Source organism: Xiphophorus hellerii, chromosome 14, assembly GCF_003331165.1.
Source record: "Xiphophorus hellerii strain 12219 chromosome 14, Xiphophorus_hellerii-4.1, whole genome shotgun sequence".
NCBI lineage: Eukaryota > Metazoa > Chordata > Actinopteri > Cyprinodontiformes > Poeciliidae > Xiphophorus > Xiphophorus hellerii.
The window spans coordinates 3331789-3355168 of record NC_045685.1 but is presented as its reverse complement, the minus strand read 5'-3'; the positions used below and the strand labels follow the sequence as shown (position 1 = coordinate 3355168).

At 41.2% G+C, this 23380-nt stretch overlaps 1 protein-coding gene and 1 long non-coding RNA gene across 4 annotated transcripts; both read right to left on the bottom strand.

The window, feature by feature from the left end:
- Positions 1 to 2218: 2218 nt before the first annotated feature.
- Positions 2219 to 22799, bottom strand: LOC116732822 (nectin-4-like). 3 transcript variants are annotated; one of them, XM_032583320.1, is made up of 11 exons: positions 22440 to 22799; positions 14110 to 14304; positions 13570 to 13737; positions 11973 to 12251; positions 11709 to 11823; positions 7457 to 7611; positions 7217 to 7355; positions 6863 to 6947; positions 6663 to 6743; positions 4900 to 5091; positions 2219 to 4759 (listed from the first exon to the last, which is right to left on the bottom strand). In XM_032583320.1, exons 1-11 carry the CDS (start codon positions 22492 to 22494, stop codon positions 4409 to 4411), a joined length of 1815 nt encoding a protein of 604 aa, XP_032439211.1. In that variant the 5' UTR covers positions 22495 to 22799; the 3' UTR covers positions 2219 to 4408. The 3 variants fall into 3 exon arrangements, with proteins under 3 accessions (XP_032439211.1, XP_032439210.1, XP_032439213.1); XM_032583319.1 differs by having other exon boundaries at positions 7217 to 7358; positions 22440 to 22798; XM_032583322.1 differs by having other exon boundaries at positions 6681 to 6743; positions 7217 to 7358; positions 22440 to 22798.
- Positions 18019 to 19039, bottom strand: LOC116732823 (uncharacterized). Its single transcript, XR_004341893.1, has 2 exons — positions 18900 to 19039; positions 18019 to 18859 (listed from the first exon to the last, which is right to left on the bottom strand). It is a non-coding gene; the product is annotated as an uncharacterized LOC116732823 (long non-coding RNA).
- Positions 22800 to 23380: the final 581 nt, after the last annotated feature.

Genomic DNA, 23380 nt, shown 5'->3' with positions numbered 1-23380 from the left:
GGGCTCTAGTGTCTCTTATATGACAGTAGGGTGACAGGAAACGGGGAAGGAGAGTGGGGAAGACATGCAGCAAATATTGTCGGGTTCGGGAGTCGAACCCACGACGTCCGCGTCGAGGACTCAAGGCCTCCAAATATGGGTTGCGCTAACCACTACGCCACCACGGCACACCCTTTGTTTTGGTGTTTTGATAAAGTATTAAAAATTACGTTTTGGGCGCTTTGCTGAAGCCGCATCGAGTTTGCATCTGCTACGTTTTTCTAAGGTATCATTTTCCTTTATAACTGGCATGGCAAGGAATTCGTCCAAAAATTTCACAGGAATGTTGTAGGTTTCTGATCCAGAAGAAGTGGGAATTGCTAGAAAATTATTTTATTTTGTTTGTTTTATTTTCAAATCTTAGGCAAACATCAGAGTAATTTTTGGAATTTGATCAGAATTCTTCAGAAAGATTTCTTTTTCGAATACTGTTCACTTATCAACATGTGGGTTTTTTTAAAATTGCAGAAGAAAACATGATAAATATAAGCTATTCTTCTCTGATACCTATAAGAATATACAGTCCTGTGTCATGCAATAGTAAATAAATCTCACTTAATGTTTGCTGCAGTCATCTTCAAAAAAGTTGGAAAATGTTCGCAACCATCAGTGAGTTTTCCTGTAGTTCCATACTGAACGGAACTACAGATTTCTAGATTTATACGACAGTTTCTCACCTGCTTCTGCAAGTGTCGCTGATTCTTCAGAGGTCTTCATCTTTGACGATGATGGCGGTTTCATTTTTGAAGGATTAAGAGTAGACTTCTTCCTCTAAATGCTTGTATGAAGGGCAACGTCCACTGAAGATATTTAATGTCAGTCACGGCCAAAATGGCTGCCAGCTTCGCTGCAGTCAAGCCAAGCTCAATGATGGAAAGGTAAATTCAGACTTCAACTTGCACTTAGACATTGTAAATAGCTTTTTCCAAGTTATTTTAAGCCTATATTACTTCTATTTTATCAAATAAAGACCATGAATACTGTATCTTCTAAGGGTATGTGTCAAACCAGGTTATGTATGAGTACCATTAAGAAACTTCAGTTTGAGGTGAATGGAGAAAACATAGTCAAGATAAAGAGTTTGATTTGTGGAATGCTTTCTACACTGATTGTGTAAAAAAAAAAAAAACACACAATAAGTAAATATTCCAGATCAGATTAATGTTATAAAGAATAAGCTGAACCTTTTAATTATCTCATCTTTTCAAAGCAGCTTACTGGCTGGACTTTGCTTTATATTCTAAATATTCTAATATAATGTTATGTGTTCTTCAATTTGCTGTACTATTTTGTGTAGCTGTTTGTATGACTGGAAATAACCATCAAACTTTACAACAGACTAACTTCCACAGTCCATGCATGTAACTCAGATATCATGCGACTGGAACAATCCGTCTGATTCTGATCGGTTCTGTCTGATTTGGATTCGTCAAAGAAGCAAATGTCTCAGATTAGATGAAAACGCCTCAGAACCAACTCAGGTTTCTGCTGAATGTAGCTCATCTTGCACAAACAAAGCCAACAACGAATCCCAACCCCACTGGAAATTCATTACTTTTTTAAAAATTCAGTAATTTTGTTGAACAGAAAAAGGTGTCGGGGTTAATAGTCAAAGTTTTCTCTTTTTTTGGGGGAGGAGGGGGGGTACTGCCGATTTACTTCCCTTAATATACAAATATGAGTGATTGCAATCGCACATCTGTAATCTGATGACAATCACATTTTTTGACAAGTTGAAGCAGAACAAAAACATGTTGAACTCCAACAGAGGAAACCCCGGGGCTGAAAGGTAAATCTCAACTGAAATGTGCGAACCTTTTTTTTTGTTGTTGTTGCTTTAAAGTTTTAAAGACCTGAGAAACTCCAAGACATTTTTCCCAGTATTGTAGTGTTTTTAAAAAAAACTCCCATTCTAATTAATATAGAATTTTGTAATAACCTACTGCTTAATGCAATTTTATAAAGTCTGATTAGACTGGGAACATGCGTTCACGTAACTTGTGACCCAACAAACAGCAGTGTGTACCAAAAGCAGTTATGTGCTGACCTTATATATGAATATGTACTTAGAGATTAAAACTGTTCCCACAGTGGCTTAGCGCCTGTTTTTCCTGCTGACACCCTTTAGAAGTTAGTGGAAAGAAAGATAAACAGGGCAAAGCTTGAAGCAAACAAGGGCCACAGTGATGATCTAGTATTTATTTAAACTTTGACGTCCTCTGCATTGGTTCACATGTTCAAAGTAAAAAAAATAATTAAAAAAAATAAAAAAATCCCTCGAGTAACTGGATGACGCCATGCACACTGAGGCTATTTTACCCTCCCATATTTGTCCTCTATGTCATACCGCCCTCCAAGGGAAAAACAAAAATCCAGATCAGGAAGCTCTTCTGAAACACAACGATATTTGGAATAAAAATAATAATTCATAGCTCAGTGAATTCTACCAGCCACCTGCAGTTCCCAGCTATGCACAGCAGGGAGAGCTTTTCCTCAACAAATCGACAGCGAGCCGTTCAACGGCTCTCGGCCTTTGAGGTGATTGGGATCAGTGCTTTGTTTGTCACAAACTGCTTAAACATTCGACCCAAAGATCTCGAACTCGGGGATACAGCCATATATGCAGCAGGAAAGCTGTGTAACATGGAGGAAAATAATACTTAAATTTCTACAAAGAAAAAGCAAAACACATTTTCATGTTCCCTTTGGCACGCCCCTATGAGGGAAGTAACAGAGCCCAACAACACTTACAACATATCGCGACCAAACGTTAAAACCAACAGTCCACAGATAATAAAAATAAAGGAAAATACATATTTGGTTCTGTCAGAGTATCAAACTGGTAAAGATAACGTCACATTCCTCTTGTAAAGGCATAATTCTGTTGCTGCTATCGAAGATCCACATTGGCAGGGAACTCTCCCAGAACAGCTTGTAGACAAAAATGTCCGTGTTTACATTCATTATTGAGTTTAGTATGCTGTAGCTCCACATGCGAGCGCAATAGGCAACTCCACATGTAACAGACTTTATTGGACCTTTTGCTTCTTTGTAATCTCATACTTAATTTTGTCCGATACCAGGAGTCGGCTGCCATGTTTCGTACCGACCGAGCGTCGATTCGTACCCACCAGGGGGACGTTGCCTGCTCCAAAACTGATGATTTGTAGAGTGTTTTCAGAATCTACTCACAGCCTTTTGAAAGGAAACGTGGCTATGTGCTGTCAGTGAAGACTTTCTATACTGTGGTTTGATCGAATAGAAACATGTCACAGCTGGTTGATACAGCAGTCAGAACACCAGTCAGTGGCAGTGGGGCGGTAAAGTGAAGTCTTCTAAAAATAACATCTAATTGAATTAAATTATAAGTGCGAATTAAGAGTTTGTGTGACTTTATACTTTATAATTTAAAAACCAACAGAATTACAAAAGGAAATCAACTAAATTTCATTGGGTACAAATCTTGTGACAAGTTGGCAAAGGTGTGAACTGACTTGTGTTTCATGCGCCTTTATGCTTTCAATATATACAATGTCAATTTTCATTAAAAACATGTAGAAGTTGGGTGTACTGAACTTCTTTTCACAGTATCCGTGAGTGAAAAAGCATGACGTGGAGTTTTTAAATTTGCAAAGTTACAGGACACAACCGACCTTGCATGTGGAAACGTCTGAACTTTAAAAGGAAAAAACTTTTTGACTGTCACTTTAATAAGACACAGTCTAACGGACGTAAATCAGTCCGTATGTGCTGAAAATGAACATAGAGAAATATTTTCTTGTCTTAACGCCTGAGATGAATGCAGACTGAGAAAGACTCAGAGACAATACAGAGGTATGCATGTTTCAGGTGTGGCCAGACACTCACACAACTTCTGGATCAGTTCCCAAACAGTTGTGCATCCGCGAATTTGTCACATGCACGGTTACTCTTCCACCAAACACCACCGGCTCAGCAATACGCCCTCGCTTTGCTGGTGTTGCAATCGACTCCTCTGATTTACATACTTTCCCACACAGTTGTTCTTTTTGATACTCCTCCCACATTTCCTGGTTTCCACTGGTATGAAATGCTTCAGGTGTATACGCACAAGGTCTCTCAGCTGTGTTCACCTGTCAGCTGAACCCTCTTAAAACAACAAGGTATTGCAAAAGCCGACGCAGCTGCAACGACTGGGAAATTAGTCATATGGTCTGTTTTCAATGCGACTGATCTCTAAATGTCCGTGCGGAGATCAGGAGTTGTTCCCCTTGAGTGAAGTCAGTTCCCACACTGAGCAGAAAGTAAAAGATGCTTTTTCTGGGTGACTTGTGTCCAAAAGCACAACTGCCCAGTTTTGGGGTTTCACCTAAGGTTCTGCTGCCACCGGCTAAACAATCTGGGCCTTGTGGACGTATGAAGTGTGGGGGTTATGATTGTGAGGCTGAGGGCTTATTCTGTTCTTTGAGAAATTTGAGCTGGAGGCAACGCTATCCTGATCGTCAGGATGCTCCTGACTGGCAGGGCCTCCCAGCCCTTCGTCGATCTCATCCTCATCGTACGCCACTTGTTGGTATGTGCAGCTTATGGGAGGGGGCTGGTAGTTCCTTATGGCGCTCCCTGAATGGGAACCTCCCTCTGTTGGGATGACGGCATTGCCGTTCATCTGTCTTATGATCTCCGTTGAGCGGACCACGGGATATGTCGGTTGCAGCAGAGGAGGAAGCAATCGAGGGTCCTGCTGCAATGGCAGAAAAGAGACGGTCACTAGTCTCATTATCATCAGGCAAATATGCAAGGGGTTAGTAAGCTGGGTGAGAAGTTTTCCATAACTTGGTAGATGCAAGCTTAGACATGCTAGAGGCAGCATGAGACACTTACCAAGGACATGTTGCTGTTTCTCACATATTGCTCTACTCTAAGCCGGGTTTCGCTGTCCCGATCCATAGGCCTGTCCCTTCCCCTCCGGGAGTTGTTGTAGATGGACGGTCTGCCTAAAGAGTCAAACGCGGGAGCCCCTCCTCCGCGCCCACCTGAGACAGTTGATCTGCTGTCACGGCAACGGGCCTGTTCCTGTTAAAGCAGAAAAAAATGCTCTTTTTTAACAGAAACAGATGAACTTATCAGCTGCATAGATAGTAATGTTTCCTGGTCGTGTGATAAGGTTAGTTTGCTCAGAGCTATGAATATGCAAAGCTATATTTCTGTGCTAACCAAGATGTTTTACAATTATATTGCAAAACATCAGGGTCAGGGTACTGCAAATGCATTCATGCCTTTGAGCCTTTTCACGTTCAAGGGCTACACTGGATTGTTAAAGTTAGTAAAACAACAAGATTTATTTCAATCAAATGCATTAAAATAAATATTAAAAAGGAAGCAAAAACAAACAGGTTAGAGGATGCAGCCTTCTAATTAACCGTCTGAAACACACAGAAGAGCCCACACCGAAAAATCCTAAAATATTATCCTTCTGCCATGACACAACATCTAAACAGAAGGCTTCTATTCCTCCTTTCAGAGAGGATGCTAGCATGCTATGAAGCTAATGGGCGATATCATACTCTTGTTAGCATGATAGGAAGCTTATGGGTGACAGCATTTATTTGTTAACATGCTACAAAGCTAGTGGGTCTGACATTGCCTTGGTTTTTTTCTCTTACACCAAATCAAATCTAGCCATCAACCACCTTATACCTGTGGGTTAGTTAAAACATAGCGGTTTGCTTCATTAGCTAAACAAAGCCTCTTGTGTTTACTGAGCTGTTTTTGTCAGGAGGTTTGTCTGCAGTTTGCAGTCCATGTACAACCTATGCGAAGCTTCTACATGATCGACTTTGGTAATGACGTTATCGTAAACAGTGTTTAGCTCTTTGGCAGGATAATCCACTGAAACAGGATTTTTCCTGTTGTCAGTGGATTATCATTCCAAAACATTAGGAGACAAAGTGAGTTTGCCATTTAAATTTCAAACTTTCCCATTCACTGATGGGTCTCTGCATCACCAGCGGCACAGAACTCAGAAAAGTTTCAAAATCCAATCCTCCAGCACAGAGGGCAGGACTCTCCATTTTTCTGAGGTGTGTGGTCCATGCTAGTTTGCAACCGCTACATCTTACTTATTTATTACAGCCATACGTAGCGTCAGCATCTGACCAAATTACACTGAGTGTAGGTTGAGTCGCACCAAACCAGTAGATGGAATAAATCCTACTTCCCATTTTGTTTTGTTTTTTTGTTTTTGTGACGTTTTAAAAGTTCGAACAAAATTGGTATCATAATTTTACTTACACACAACTACTGACTGGTGAGAAATTAGAGCTAAGCTATATCTTTGACATTTTTATAGTAACAAGTGACTTTTTGAATCTATTAGGCTTACATTATCATACTTCAAAATCAACAGCCAAATTACTTGTCTACAAGAAGTTTAGAGAGGAGTGAGGATGTAAAGCCAAAGAACCCAAACGTCCCCAAAAAACTCGCCGTCTGAAAGGTCTTTGGTTATTCATTGTGTTACTGTTGATGTCAAAGTCTGAGACGCACTACGTTCAGATCGGAAATGCCGAACTTCAGAACTTAGCCGCGCGGCATCTGGACAGTAAAGCCTCAGTCCCAGGCCCCGGCCTTGCATGCAGATTTACATTGATCTGTAGACTGACCCCGAGGGATGACAGGCTGTTCCTCAGGGTTCCCTCCACCCTCAGAGGGTGGTGTTCGTCAAGCTGCAGTGAAAAGAAATACAAGTTTACTCGTTAAAACGGGCGGGGAAGAAAAACACAAAAATGACAACTAATAAGAGGACTGTTGAAAACGTAGTGATTTCAGCACATTAAAGACTAACTTCTAGTAACACGTCTCTGGCATCAGTGCTGACAGAGTTCACCCTCCTGAACGAAGCTTGTCTGGACAGAGTGCTTATTTCCTCTCTGGAAAGATATGAGATGGGAAAACAACATTTAGCCCATGTTTTAATGCTGCATCGCATATAGATAATGTATATAACTATATTCTAATTTTTTTCATCTCTCTTCACATTGACACACACATCTGCTGTATGTTCTGTCAAAACTGCTTCATGGCTTTTAACTTGTTTTCATTCATGCATATTTCGTCAATTTGCCCTCTGGAAATGATCATCTGAATCTGATTTGATCTAATCTTCATTTTAAAAAAAACAAACAGTCTTATCTTGTACTTTTTCTGAGTCAGCTCCTTCTTCAGCTTCTTGTTCTTGCGTTGGTGGTGACAAGTGAGGACGAGCATGAGAATCAGCAGGCCGGCCGCCGCGCCTCCCGCAATGATGAACATCAACTTCTTGAGATCGATTGTGGTCTCTGCTGCGGAAGCAGAACGCTTAGATTAATGCCGTTCACACACAGATTCATCATGGATTCTCACAGTTTGCGTTAGAGTGAAAGGTCACTCGGTCAGCTACCTCCTAAAGCGATGGTCACAGTATCCTTATCTTCACCCTCTGAGTTCTTCACCAAGCACTGATAGGTGCCGGAGTCGTTGGTGTTAAGGGGTCGCTCAAAGACGAGTCTTCCATCGGGGTGAGGAACTGCACCGCTAGGAAGCTGCCCACCTAATCTGGAGGCAAAATTTTTTTAAAATCAGCTGGGTCATGTAACTTTTATAAAGAATATGTTGTTGGTTTTTTTTACATATTTGTTAAAACTGTCACCATGCTGTGACAGTTTGTTATGAGACCGATAAGCTTGATCTCCTCCTGCACCTGCTCCCTGAGCTGCTATTCACCTCTGAAGAAATACACCGCTCCCGGTCAAAAACAACCAATCAGAGCTAGGAGGAGGGGCTTAATCTTGTCACTCAATCTCATGTATTTGCTGCTAAATGCGCTAATGGCAGAAGAACTTTTAACCATTCATCTGCGGTCGTCAGGAGCAACGCTAACTAGGCTGAGCATTTACAACAGAATCTGCCTACATGGAAAAACTGTAGCGGTAGCAGAGACCCAGGGGAGAGGGGAGGGGGGGGGGGGTGAGCAGTGCCACACCAGATTGTGATTAACAGCCCTAAAACCCGCCTCTGATTGGTTGTTTCTAGCTAGCATTCAGAGAAGACAGAGGAGCTCGAGTTTTTTCACAGATTGTCTGTCTCATACGATGCTGTCATGACATGGTGAGAGTTACAACAAATATGTAAAACAAATGTTTTTAATAACATTATGTTCTGCAGCCTTAATTGCACTCTACAGATCAAAAAAGGCAAATATTGATGAGATAAAATCCCAGTTCCAACTCACTACCAGCCATGTTGTAAATGTTGAGCAGATGAGAGCAAAATTATTCAACAGTTCTTTCTGTGGATTGCTTATTTTGTTTATTTATTTTAAAAAAAAAAATTACCATGATGAAACACAGTGGAGGTGGCATGTTATGGCAATGCTTTTCTTTACAAGGGTCTGGGAAGCTGATCAACGTTGTTGGGAGGATGGATAAGTGCAATCCCAGAAAATAACTTTATAGGTTTTTAAAGCCAGAAATGCTACATTGGGCCACACACTATATACTGTTAAAAAAAGAAACAAATACAAAACAACAAACAATTTCAGAAGGGCACTATTTTTGTCCAGAGGAAAAATGTCGGGTGCTGCAGCCCCACCTAGAGTCCATCTGAGCGTGTGGCTGTTTGGCAACAAGCAAACAGGAAAGATCAGCACATAAAGATGAAAGATCAAGACGTTTGATTGTTCTAACTGACAGCTTCGCACCCAATCTTAACAATATTCTTATTTTTTTTAGAAGAGAGGGTGTGAGGCAAAATAGGCATTTGTTCAGCTAAGCACCCAGACCAGCTGGGTGACTCACGAGTTCAGCATCTGTGAAGGGCGTTGCCCCGCTGTAGTTGTTGTTTTGAATGCATTTCATTCATTTTACGTAGATTAGAGTTTCATCATAACTTATCAACTTGCCGTCTCTCAAAGCACACATATTCACATGCGTCCCCCACAAAGCTTGCTGGGCTACAAAACACGCTTCAACTACCTGATAAGACTTCGGCAAGAAATGGTAAGACGATAGAAATATGCCAAATGAAAATACTTAAGGAGTAGTTTAGAAATTTTGAAGTCAGATTCTGTTAAAAGGTAATAAGCGGTCAATATGGGTACATTAAAAAATATTATCATTGGACACAGAATTCTGTGAACAGATTCTTCAGCCATGACATTTTGTGGTTATAGTTCTTCTATTCTGGACATCTGTCCAATCAGCAGCTATCAGCTATTCACACCAACCAATGATTGAGGGGCAGCGCGATGAACATTTAGACTCTAAATCATAGGAATATAATGAGGCATAATATTAACGCTTTTGAATCCATAATATTAACAGAATGATTTAAATAACCAACCTAAATCTACCCTTAATAAACCAGACTGAGTTCAGTCAATCCGGGCCTGGGTCGGACTACATCAGAGCCAACACTAAGCTAGCAAAACAGCCCAAACTGGGTTGTTTTGAGCCCAGACGTTTCCAGTTAGCCGCCATTCAGCGAGGCTAACGAGTTAGCTTTCACACAGAGCTCATTTATTTCACAGCGCTCCGTGTCACGAGTCGGAAAGAGGAACTTGCTGTTTTTACATTTGCATCTAACACGTCGGAGTGATAGCATCACTCTCATAGCTTATCAGACATATCCGACAACTTCATTTCCTCTTCACCCCACCCCCTCCACCTACCCTCACCACTAATGACTAACTCCACCCCACTTCTCTGCTCCTGGTTCACCTCTCTCATTTCTGTTCATCCCTTTCCCTTTTCCATTTGAACCCTCCTCCTGCCCTCTTCTACGTTCCGACTTCTTCGTGTGAAACTGTCTCATCTGTCTGCTTTCTGCACAAGCCACAACATGACACTGTGACACAAGCTATTACTTCACCTGCTGCCACCGACTCCCAACTGGTTTGCCTGCCACTGCGGCTGTTGTGTGAGTAAGAAGAGGCTGAATGTAACAACAGATTTTGGGTGCAGATTCACTTCCCAGTGTGTCTGTGAGTGATCGGTATGCGTACGTTAAGCATTACTCACAAAAACACCTTTGCAATAGGTGTTTCCATGACTAACATAGCAATTAATAAGCATATCATCATCATCATTAAGTCTGCAGCAGCTCACAGAAACACCTAGCAGTCCTTATTGTACTTCTGAAGCGGATAAATCCATTCTTTCTGTATTTTTTGTCTTGCAGGCCCAGCTGTCAGCGCTCATTATTTAATAGGGGCTGTGACTCTTTCTGTTCGCAACACACATTTTTCTAGTTGCGCCACACCCTGAGAATATTTAATGCGCCAGGCGGTGGATCTGACAAACACTTCTCAAATGAAACCCAAAGCTGGCTTTGGTTTTGGTTTTGGCCGATGGAGTTCACCGTGCGTACTGATCGTTGATCAGTATTAGGCCAGCACAAACTCTCACAGCTGGTTTTTAACAGTTCAAGAGGAAACGGCGAAGCTCGCTGAGCAGATCTCTTCCTGCTCTGGAGCGTCAGGGCACAGCGTGTTGCAGAAGTATTCACAACTCTAGTACCTTTTCAAACGTTCTCAGCTTAAAAGCACAAATTTAAACGTCTTACTTAGATTTTACATGGCAGACCAACAAGCAAAGCACCACTGCATAACTTTTCGCCTTTCCTTTTTTACTGCCAGACAGTTGCTATGATGCGTAACTGGGGCAACAAGGTGTTGTTGTACAGCTGGAAGCAGCTGATTAGCATCACTAAAGCTCAAATAATACTTGAACTACTCTTCCATCAATCATAAAGGGCAAGGTTCATCTTCCCAGCTCCATTGTCTCTCTGCTTCCCTTTCTAAACAAACCACCACATAGAGATGTAAAGAGGAGCAGCGAAAGCAAATGAAGTGCCAGTGGTGGGCACTGCTATCTAAAAAGTTAGTTCCACTACCACTAAAGTGCTACATCGACACATTATTTAGCAGAAGCTAGTGCTGAGGTGGCAGAAAAACGAGTTGGTGTAGCCCTTCACCAACACGTTAGCAGAAGCTAATGTTTTAACGCTAACTTCAATTCATATTATATCACCTCTTGAAAGACGACAACCTTCAAGCACCCATTTAATTTTGACATGTTCTATAATGCCCCTAGTTGTTGAATTTATGTTAATATCTTGTCTACTACTGTCCATGTTTTATTTTGTCCTCTTATGTTTCTTTGTTGGAAATAAAGTTCTTGGGGGGGCTGAGGGGAAGAATGTTTGTAGAGGAAATGAAGCTGCTACAGCTCAAAATAGGAGCACAAATTTAAACGTCTAGCTGCTTGAAAAATTCTTAAGTCGATAACAAAAACTTCAACACAGATGTTGAGCATTATTCAACTGAACAGATTGAACAGATTGGTAAGATTGAACAACCTATAGGAAAAATTCAGCTGTACAGAGAACTAGGAGCAGATGAAGAACACCCCACGTCTAATGGGTATTTTACATCTCAAATGACTGGGTAGTATCTGTAAATATTACCTACATCCTGGGTACAACCTAATTGCAACCTCAACAAACATCCCAATTAAATTCACAACATAACAGGCCGAAAACTAATTTGCACTTTTGCTCTGCAAGAATTAACAGAAGCACCAGCGACCAGACACATCAGACGGTTAGTCATGCAGTTCCTAGACAACCAGAGGGGTAGGTGAGCGTTGTTGTACCTGGTCCAAGTGAGGACTGGTTCAGGGCTTCCTGCATGTTTGCACGTCAGGGCAGCATTCTCCATACCGACAGACCATTTTTTACTGTAGCCAGACACCTCAGCGTTTGGAGGAACTGAAAGAAAGAGAAGCCATTTTCAGGCTCTAATCATTTAAGGCAAGATGAGAGTAAAGAGGGTTGTGCTTGCCTTTCTCTCTACTAGCGTTAGTGTAACCTGAAAATGACGTAAATAGCAACAACTTATCCTCTGAATGTATACTCACAGTGCACCACCAGTTGATTTTGGATCCTGCGCGGTTTGTCATATACTGGATGCTGAACCAGGCAGTCCAGCTTCTTTCCATTCATACTCCTCAGAGGGTGCAGAGAGAAGTGTGTGGAGACAACCCCCTTGTCAGAGATCTGTTTGACAGCATGACCGTTCAGTTCTGTGTCCCAGGAGAGCTCAGGAGGTGGGACGGCCACAGAGCGACAGGAGGCCACCACCTTGTAGGAATCGCCCTCCTTTACATAGACAGGATCCAAGGAGCTGATAGGAATGGCTGGGAGGAGGATTGTTATATGAGTTTATCAGAAAAAGGACATCTAGAGCAGGTTCAAGGCTATATATTGCAATTAATCTGTTCCACAAAAAAATAAAAACACTCAGACCCATAGATCTGACCTTATCTTTCTGTCCTACTTTTAGTTAGTTGACCGTGTACAAATAAACTGGCTTGAATTGAACTGAATTCAATTTAACTTAATCTGATTGAATTAAATGGAATCAAATTGAACTGAATTGAATAAACATGAATTGAGTTGAACTGATTTCAGATCAATTTCACTTTATTGAACTGAGTTGAATTGGGTTGCGTTGAATTGGATTAGGTTACACTGAACTGAACTAAACTGAATTCATCTGAACAAAATTAAACTGATTTGAAGCATGTTTAATTTCATTTAATTATATTTAATGTAATTTCATTTCATTTAACTGTACTGAGTTGCATTGAGTTGAGTTGAAATAAACATAATTCATTTGAACTACATTGAACTGAACAAAGTTGAATTGAATTAAAATGAGATAAACTGAATTAAATTCAATCAGAACCGTTACTGAGTTAACGGTTCAATTACTTTTCATGTTGTTTAAGGCTGGTTTGGATAGCTTTCTATTTTTATTATTATCATCACTTTTTATTCCAATTAGTTAAAACAAGTCAGGCTATCTTTGCTTTTGTTATGCCCATAGTAGCTATACAGCTTGTATGGCTACTATACAAGCTGTATAGTAGCTTTATGTATAGTAGTAGCTTTCATTTAGGCTAAAGAGACTAAATGAAAGAAATAAAACAAAGATCTACTTTCTTACACATACACAGATGAGCACTAATGTGTTCATCTGTGTAGAACCAGACATGGTTCTGATGCCCATGACTATAGACATTTTGGATGTATCTATAAAAACTCCATGGCAGCCTGATCTAGCTGGAGATCAAATTGCAATAATATGCTACACTAATGAATGTGTAGCTAGGCAAAATTAAGGTTACCTAAGGTTAACCTTAGGTTAATTTTGTCTCAAATTAAGGCAAAATAAACCTAAATTAACCTCTAGGCAGAGTGACTTCCTACACCATTGAAACACAAGACAAATATGCAATAGTGGGATTGAGCCAACCAGTATCACTTGAGTAGCCTAGCTAGGTCGTAACATATAGGAAAGAGAGCAATAGAATTATGCAGTTTCTCTTCTGAGACATACAAAAGATTTATGTACCTAAACCAAAGTGAACAATTAGGTTGCATTTGTTGTTCGTCACTTATATTGGGTTAGTTTTTACCCACATTACATCAGATTTATGAGAGATAACTCACTCTGCACGGTGAGATGCATCTCTTTGTCAATGCTCCCAGATGGGAAAAGAGTGATCTGACAGAGGTAATCGCTTTCATCGGAGGGCTTTGTGCTGGTGATGACCAGAGTCGAATCCACTATGGGTTGATTGCTCTTAAAGTGCACGCGGTCTTTCCACTTCTCGGACACTGCACAGAGAGTGGCCAGTAAAAGAAGTCAGAGAGTTTAACAGACATTTAAGAAAGTGACTGAAAAAAGTCCAGTGAGTTCAAAACAGACCTCAACGGTCTGATGATACTTTTTATTTAAAGCATTTTGATAGTTAAAATTTTAAGGCAATAACAGCAAAAATCTTTTAGTCTACCTTATTTAAACATGGAGTCACAGTTGGGAACTATCTTGTTTGCTTGGTCAAGCAAACAAGAGAGCAAGATAAGCTATAGAAATAATATCAGTGTGAAGAGAGGGGAAGGAAATCAATGGCATCTGTGAAACTGTCAGTTAGCAGATAAAGTAGAGAGGAAAAGCAACATATATAATCACAGTACAATTCAACCTACCATACTGGCCATCGGTCATGTGTACAGTAATCATCTGCTCCTTGTTCTCATCAGAGCCTATCTTATACCAGGTGACCTGCACCACCTTCTCTTCGTTCAGCTCGTACGGGCAGGGCAGGACGGTCTCTTTCTCCTCCAAAGTCGTAAAGGAAACCTTTGATGGAGCGTCCTCAGACTGTCCCTGTACCCCCATCACTGAAAAAACACAAGGATTGGGAAAAGATGAAGATAGTCAATGTTGTGCCACACAAGAGGACACAGACCCCCTTCAGCTTATCCAGGTTTTTTGTCATGTTACATATAAAAACTCCCATCTATCATAGTGTGATCATTTGTGAGAGACAAAGAAGTGCATAATTATGAAGTGGAAGGATGCATTGTTTTTGCAAATAAAAATCTGAAAAGTGAAGCACATTGCTTGTATTCAGCCCTCTCTACTCTGAGTATCCTAAATAAAATTTGCGTCTTCATAATTAGGGAATCTTTCCATCTTCCTGGATGGAGTTTCCATGTTTTCCCCATGGATGCGTGGGTTCTCTCCAGGTAATCTGCCGTCTTCCCACAGTCCAAAATCATGACTGTTAATTGGTCTCAAATTATCCTTAAGCATGAATGCTTGTCCACGTTGTGAGGGGCCAGTCGAGGTGGCTCGGGCACCTGGCTAGGATGCCTCAATGGTGAGGTGTTCCTGGCATATCCCACCTAGAGGAGACCCAGAGGAATACCCAGGACGCGCTGAAGGTCATGCTTCTTGGCTGACCTTGGAACACCTTGGGATTCCCCCAGAGGAACTGGCCGGAGTGGCAGAGGAGAGGGAAGTCTGGGTCTCCCTACTTAGGCTCCTGCCCCTGCAGCCTGACCCAGGATAAGTGGGAAAAATGAAAGGTGGAGTACATCCTGTCAATCTGTGCAGGATGTACTCCACCTCAAGGTGCCTCAACCTCCTTACGGCCCTTCAAGGACAAGTGGGTATAGTCGGTGGATGCATGGATAGATGAAATCCACCTATGTACAGTATATAGGCCTGGCTGTGGACCCATACACAGGCCAGTATAAATCTAGCTGGTCTTTAAAGGCCCACATAAACTAGATCGGACAAGGAGAGTATTACTCAGAGAAGCAGCCAAGAGGACCATGGTACTTCTGGAAGTGCTGCAGAACACTGTCCTCATTGGAGAAATATGGCGGTGGTAGTCTTATGTTGGGTTGAAACTCGTCAGACTTAATAGGAGTCTGATGAGTGCTGTTTGTACTCCTAATACACTAAACAATGAACCTAAAAACAACCAGCGGTACAATGAAATTGATGTAGATCAATGGGCCAGTATAAATTCAACTGTGAATCTGCAGCAAAACATCACTTAACTTCTAATCTTGAGCTATTTTGCAAAGAAGAATGGGCAGACATTTCAGTCTCTAGATGTCCAAAATTGAAGATATACTTCAATAGGCTTGCAGCTCTAATTGCACAAATGGCAAAATGTTCAATTTTCCCTAAAGACTTTGTGCTGCCCGTTGCTTTTTATTCCATTGACCCGACAGGTAAAGGTCAGCTCTGGTCAGGCATGCAGCAAACATTGTGTTTAACCTTGGCGCTGAGTTTAGGAATCATGACCCTTTACCAAAACCACAGTTCCTTCTTCTTCACAAGTATATACTGCTAGTGATAACCTGCCATGAAATCCCAATCAAATACAACAAAGGCTGTCAATACTGTTTCAAGGCCTTGTAGAATCACATAGATGGTCTCAAAGTTCCTCCAATAGACTAAGGTTGATGTGTGAGTTCAGGACTTCCTGATTTTGGTGTCAAGAATGATCAGAATCTGTTGGTAGAGCCTGCTAGAAAAATGAAAAAGAAAATGCTTTCATTTCATTTAAAGTCTTCCTTATTCTCTCGAACGTAGCAGGTTATGTCAAAGCAGGTTTTGCTTTTGTTTTAAATCGAAATTGTAAGCTTTTGACCTTGAGCCAACTTCTTCATCAGGTTTGCCTTTAGACGCAGTTCTCCATCTCACTGGATGACCATAAAAATTGCCAAAATGGTCAAAGACATTCTCTTGGTGGACGTTTTGATCCCTCATAGGATTCATAGGATTGAGAGGAAGCTCACTCCATCACGGTGCCTCCATGTTGGCACAGAACTTACACCTAATCGAATGACTCGATGTACACCAATTGCAGTTTTCTGGTCAATCAGGCCTATTCCAATTTTGGTTGATTTAGATTTTCTTTTTTGTCTAAACATTTGCTAAATTGACAACAGTTGAGTGACTATTGTTAACCTCATATGTGCAGACATGACCTGGTGGGCGGGGTCTCTCAGTCAGTTCTCAGTCATGACAGAGTAAAAGGCGACAGTGGCTGATTTTCAGACCTTGGTGGAGGTGGACGAGGTTGTGGATAAGATCAGTTTCTAGCATAAGTTTTGGCCGATTTCCCAAAATTACGGAACTCAGGACTGATTTTTCAGTGGACTCTGACAAACGACGGTTCAATAGCAGGACTCTGCAGATCTTAGACGTGCTTAGGAGGCAGTTGGACCATTTCAGTCGACTGTTGGTTGGTAACCAGCTCTGTTTCCAGCCATCAATTAAGAACTAGATGTTCTCTGCATACAATTGTTTCGTCGTGTACAGAACATTTATGCAGAAGTATAAAACAGTTCACCAGTGGCTCTTTGGACCCTCAATGGTTTCAAGTAACCTTCAGTAAAACATCACAAAGTACCACCAGGTTTTGTGAAAATAGTTATAAAATCTAATTGCAGTTATTAGCAGTTTTCTGTTTTTCTGAAATAATTTCCTTCAATTTCCACAACCAAACGACACTAGTAGACTATTTTTTTATTTACTTTTTTTTTTTTTTTTTGCAGTTTGCCTGGGTGTTGTGTGGCTCAGTGGGTAGAGTGCACACCATGTGTAGAGACTATAGCCCTCAATGCGGTTGTCCTAGGTTCGATTCCTGGTCTCAAGCCAATTGCTACATGTGTTGCCTTCCTCTCTCCTCCCTATTTAATGAAAAAGATCAACCTCCACCTCCATTTAACTTCTTTCCAGCAAAGACGTTTTACACACAGCGCTCTGCTATGTTTTATGATTTTCTTTATTTTCAGATCTATAAATAGAAATAAATGATGCCTCCTTAAAATGAAACATCTTCTTTAGCAGATACGCATCTAAAAATAATAAATTGTCTATTGTTAGAAGGTGATACAACATTAAATGAGTTTCATTAAATGAAGCAACAATGTCTCTAACCCTTAAGTAAAATCCCATGCAAACAATTGCCTCAGCGGGTTATGTTCCTCTGTTTCTGACGTCAGTTAGTCCATTTTTTATGTGATGTTTCTAAGATCAACAATACAGATGAAACACCACCAGGCTTCGCAAGTGAAATGAACGACTGAGGAAAGAAAAACAGAGGAGAATGAAAACAAGATGTCTACCAAGCATGCTGAGTACCAGCAAAGATATGTCACTTAACTAGTTGCTCAGGATGAGTTTTCACAGCAAACTCTCTGAGGTTACCAGAGCATCTGGACAACACAGTCACAGTGGCCTCTGAGCAAAGTTTACACACAATGGCCTTGTGTATTAGATGACACACAACACACACACACAGACACACACACACACACACAGAGTCAGAGCTATGATGTTGAACTCTGCAACCTGAATTTAATAGTTAAGGTGCACCTGCCTGTTTGCACCTGTCAGCAGGTTGTTGTTTTTTTTCCTGGCACGCTGCAGAAGTGGAGCTGAATTTGCAGACGTTCGCCTGATACAGACAAAGCTCATTGTTTGCTTGGTGACATCTGTAATTCCTGAGGTGAAGTTGACAACCTGCTCACTGATTCTGTGCCTCTGATAAGGCACGTGGCAAAACAAAAAGACAAAAGCAACACACATGCCTTTATAATTATGTTATTTATTTCAACACGACAGACTGGTGAGTGGATCAGAGCTGAATTACAAACTTGCTGTTTGTATTTTTAGACTACCTACTTCTATCTCTAGTTTCACTTCTGTATGACAACACCAGCATTTTCCCCTCCTCCAATGTAGAAATGCACACACTTCTGCCTAAAACCACCTGAAAGTCCAGACCCCATCGCTGAAGGTCAGAATCTGATCCTGACGTTGGTTCAACAGCCAGTGTGCAGATGAAGGCCGTTGGCGCCAACCCTGAGGCAAACACAACTGCTAAATTGCTTTCCACAATCCAGACCATGAGGAAGAGAGCTGTACTAGGAGCAACTCAGTGTGAAGGTTCAGACTGAACGTTGACAGGTAATAATTAGGAGAAAGCTAATACAACTTGTTCAATCTTGGCGGGGTTGAAGTGGCGGGGGAGCAGCTAAGTGTGTTCTCTATAATGCAGAGAACTTTAAGCAGGAGGAAAGACAACAGAGTAAGTCTGGGTTTTTTTGGCTAGATTAGATTATTTCATGACTGTTGTTTTACCTGCAGGTTAGCTAAGCCCCAGCACATTGCTGTTTGTATCACAGCATATCAACCTCTGTAATGTAGCCTGATATGCTAGCAGTGGTAGCTGGCAGTGTTGCTCATTTTAAACCCCGCAGCTCCTAACTTTGTCCTATAAAACAACCTGACAGCCACCACTAATCGATCGCCAACAATAAGCTAACATCCACATTTTTCCTGGTGTTGGTGTAGGAGTGTTTCTGGGCACAGCTGCGGTAAAGTAGCTAGCCTTGGTAGCTAACTGTGTGTAGGGTGTGGTCATTTCTTAAGTAACTGGTTTGCACTGCAGTTGTTTTGCTACAACTATCCACCAGAAACACATAGTTTGGATTTTGAAAAGGATTAGCATCAGTGCTAAGAGCATTTTCTCCATTCATCTCTCCAAACGTCACTTTCTTAGCTGTTTATTTTAATCTCATCTTATTTCATTTTATTATCTTTTGTAATTTTTTTTGGTCTTTTGTAGACCTTTGAGATTTCAAAATAAAAAAGGCATCATAAATAAAACATACTATTATTATTATTTTTTTATTTCTGACTGCAGTCAATTCAGTTATTATCCTGAAATAGCATTAATGTTGTCATAACTCGTTTCTTCTGAGTTGTTGTGCATGATGATGCTTTGGGAAGGAGCAATCTCCAGTAGCAGTCAGTCTCGCAATGACTCTGTAGAGGCCTCTGACTGAAGACTGTTAATGGGACAGTCTCAAGACTGTCAGCTAACAGCCCAATGTCTGGATCAGAGAAAACATATTCCACAGTAACATGTCCTGGATGACTCCATCAGTTGTTAGCAAGAACTGCTAATCCACCTCATTTGCTTTGGCCACTTTTTAAGTCTGTCTGGCCATTAGGTTAGAAAGCCGGGCAGAGAGACGTTGGAGTCGGGGCTATGAGATGGCTTGAACTTCCTCCTTCTCTCTCTGCATCCATAAAGCCTCCTCCTCAACTCCTCTGGGGTCGTAGTTCAGGTGTCAGTTTGAGCTTTTTTGAAATGCTAATCAGCTCCTCCTAGCTGTAAAACCAATGTCTTGTCAGCATTGTTGCACATCATGGCAGAAAGTAAAATAATAAGAGCAAAATTCCTGCCAGCTGCACAGAATCCAAAAGCAGAGGGATTAAAAAAAGTTACGTTTTAACCAAAGAAAGGTTTTTTCAAGACAAAAGTCTTGAAAAAAAAAAAAAAAAAATCAGAAATTACGCAACAGAGCCACCATTCTAAAAAAAACTTACAACAGAAAACTGTTGCCAAAAAAACAGTTTTTGGCAACACAACATGGTTGATTAAAATCATGTGAAATGTCACATTGATATCCAGGTAAAAGCTGCTTTTGCAATATTTACAATGAGCCAAGAATCCAATCCCATTGATCAGTGTAATTAAGGCTGGGACTGGGCTGGACGTCTGCTGCAAGGTAAGTAGAGGGTGGAGCCCGACTTCCTCCAACAGATGATCCGCCTCGCAAACAATAACACACGTCAGAACGTTTTAGATCTGTAGCAATAAAGTTAATAAAGCAGCTAAATAGGCTGATATACAAAAACAGAGGCCATTTCTGAGGTCATCAAGGTGAAGCTCTAATTATATTATTAAAGGTGTAAAAGTTGACATTATTCATGTAAGAATGTTTGTCCTCCATTCAAATGCACAAATCATCAAGACATATGAATAAGGTGATCGTTGTAGTAGTGAGTGGCATGAAAAAAAAATCCTTTTAAAATGCTGATACTCATCCAAATACAGACATATTTTAGGTATGTTTTCACTCTTGTGGTTTTGTTCATTTTTATTAACAAGGACTTTTGAAAACTCAAACACCAATCAAATGAGTGCTGCAGTTTTATCTCAACACAGAGTATCAGGCATAGAGAGAACTACTGTAGGGACACATCAGTGCAACACCATTAGGGACAATATTTTAATCATTCATAGCCCTGATGTAACTGATCTAGCGACTGCTGAGTGCTTGCAGAGTGGATGGTTTGAGGAGAACTAATGATTATGATGTTATTATACACAAAGCTGCTCCTAGCCTGCTGGGACGATGACAGAAAACACTTTGGCAGGTTGGTTTGTAAAGTGGATGACAATACCTGCTTTTTGATTCAAAAATATTTTTATTCATGGCCTCAAACTTGTTGATCCTCATCAACTGTCCTGGAAGTGTTTCTTTCTCCAGTGGTGGGTGGGCAGACTTTGGCTAATCTGCTAATGTGCTAACAGCTGAGCTAATTTTTCAGTTAGGGCTTTAGCTATTTGGCTAACTTTAAAAAACATTTAGCAAACCTAGCTTCCCCTCAATGAATTAAGCACCATGTCACTTTTCTGTTTTGTTATCTTTCTGTTGAATAAATTTTGACATTCAAGTTCTTGTCATTGACTGTTAAGAAATCTTTTAGTAGTTACATGTTTATGTTTATGCTCATGCGTGCTTTCTGACTAAATCAATCAATCAGTCAATTAGGCAAAATCAGTAGTAACGTTAGCAACACTCTCTAACCATAAAACTGGAACCATGAGTGAAAGATGTGTTCCAGTCACTTCCTGAAACGCAATCGACCTTATTGAGGTCGATTTACAATGTTGTAACACATGTTGTGCCATTAATACACAATAATTATCAACGTGGCTGAAAATAAAACTTTAACTTATGCTAAATACCATGTTGGTGTGATGCTTCAACGTTAGCAAAACTAATGCACTGTAAATGGTAAATGCTTTACGGTTAGTGCAAATAACGTTTTAGCTAGCAGAGCCCACCGCTGATTTCTACCACAGAAGACGTTAGCTTTCAGTGCTTTGCTTCATCAAAGATAACTTTGGAGGATCTTCAGAGTTAACAGGATTATCATTAGCCTTTCAAGAAGTGGCAAGAGAACAGCCATTGTTAAGGAGGACATAAAAAGTCCTGCCCACAGAATCCCATGAGTCTCATCAGACATGCGGCAACATAAGGAACAGTTAAAGCCATAACGTTGAAACTTTTCCATAATATACAAGACTCGGAAAACTGCTGTTGGTCTATCACATCACTATCCAAACAAAACACAATAAAGTTTGTGGTTCCAGATGCGAATTAGCTTTAATTAAGTCTTGTGCAACAGTTGGTCCTAACACTGTGTGTGGGACAATGTAATGAGTTGGGAATGATGTGATTCATGTGTTTACCATCAGAGCTGGTGAGTGTATTGAGAGACTAAGGTGTGTGGGTGTGGGAGGGGGGGTTGAATGTCTGTGACCCCAGACGAGGTCTGGGCCTTACTGTGGAATTTGCCTGCGCTGCATTACTGGAATTACCCTCAGCCTGTCCTGGCTTCATGGATGGAAGACAGATCTTTTTTTCCCATAGGTGTCACAATCATATCTATCACCACAAGGATTGTTGTTGACTTCATTAGGTTTCCAAACAACCACCTGTTGACAGATCATGGCGTGCCAAGACGTTTCACACCGTAGAAATAGAGTGGGCCGCTGGGGGGGGGGGTGTAACGACCTTTTGACCTGTGGCATTTTAAGGCTTAGCGCATACAAAGAAGAAGGGTTCATGCAGTTCCTAAGCTTCGGTAGGCAGATTGGTCAACAACAACCTGTTTTTCCTGATCTCTCAGTGATCACTACCAGTGTTTTCCACAGTGTTTGCTCTGACGGGCATCAAACCTGTACGCTAGAAATCCAGACTTTGCATATCACATCGGCTGAAAACGACCTCACTCTGCAGTCAACACAAACGTTTGCGACTTTATGAGGAGCCTTCAAAGCACTTTCATACCATCCAGGCTTAGTTTATCATTATTCAGTCACATCCCTGTGTTGTAAAAAAAAAAATTAAAAAAATCATCTTACCGAAGATCTGGAGCCCAAGGAGACCCAATGAGAATCTGTAGAGCAGAGATGTCATCCTCCTTTGGCGTTACTGCTAACTGTGCACAAGCCGGGACGCCGTCAGCACAGCTGTGTAGCTCATCGGTCCACGTATAGGATCCGAAATTAGTGGGCAGCCGTCATGCCTCCCGGTGAGTGATCATCCTCAAAAACGGTCTACTCTGGGAAGATCCTGGTCCTGGTCCAAAGATCCGTGGTCCTCGGGGTAGAGTGTGGTAGGGATTCTGTCCAGGAGTGACATTAAGCCATCAGGTCGGTCGTGTGGTGAAAGAAGGTGCTGCCTTTGCCCGATCGGATACACCTGTTTGCGCTCTGCCTCTCCCTCCCTCCCTCCTTCTCTCTGCTTCTCACACACACACACACTGAAAAACTCGCTTTTCTGGTTCAGTGAAGGCATCATGACAGTTATTTTCTCGTCTTTACTTGCTCGGCTCAGAGGAGAGGCAGGTGAATAATCATGCCCGAGAAAACCTGTTTGAACCTCGTCCCAATGACACAGAGCGCGAATCATAACAGCCAGACTGAGACCGAAACTGGAGGGGCCTCCTCCCTCTGGAGGAAACCAATGACCCCTTTAAGTTGAAGAGGCATAATCCTAAACGTAAAAGGCCACAATGGCCTGTAACCGAGAAGAAAGACATAAACTAACCTGCCCACATTAAGTGTTTTTATTCTCACCGTAATGGTTGAAGGCTGAAAGAATGTAATCTCTCTGTTCACGTTCTGAATAAGTAGAGCAATATTCTCTGGTATATTTAAGTTGACAAAACCACAAACTCAGCGGACGTCTATTTATGTCACTGTGGTGAAGAGCAACCTCTGAGTTGCTCTTCACCACAGCATCATAAAATTCTGACTTTCCTTATTAGGGTAGATATCACCTAAAGTTGCTTAAATCTGAA

Excerpts from the sequence above, each read along its gene's own strand:
- LOC116732822 (XM_032583319.1), bottom strand. The coding sequence starts at position 22,494 with ATGACATCTCTGCTCTACAGATTCTCATTGGGTCTCCTTGGGCTCCAG. Across the intron at positions 14,305-22,439 it reads CCTTGGGCTCCAGATCTTCG|TGATGGGGGTACAGGGACAG; the intron begins GTAAGATGATTT and ends GTGTTTTTTCAG. Across the intron at positions 6,744-6,862 it reads CCAGAGACGTGTTACTAGAA|CTTGACGAACACCACCCTCT; the intron begins GTTAGTCTTTAA and ends TTTTCACTGCAG.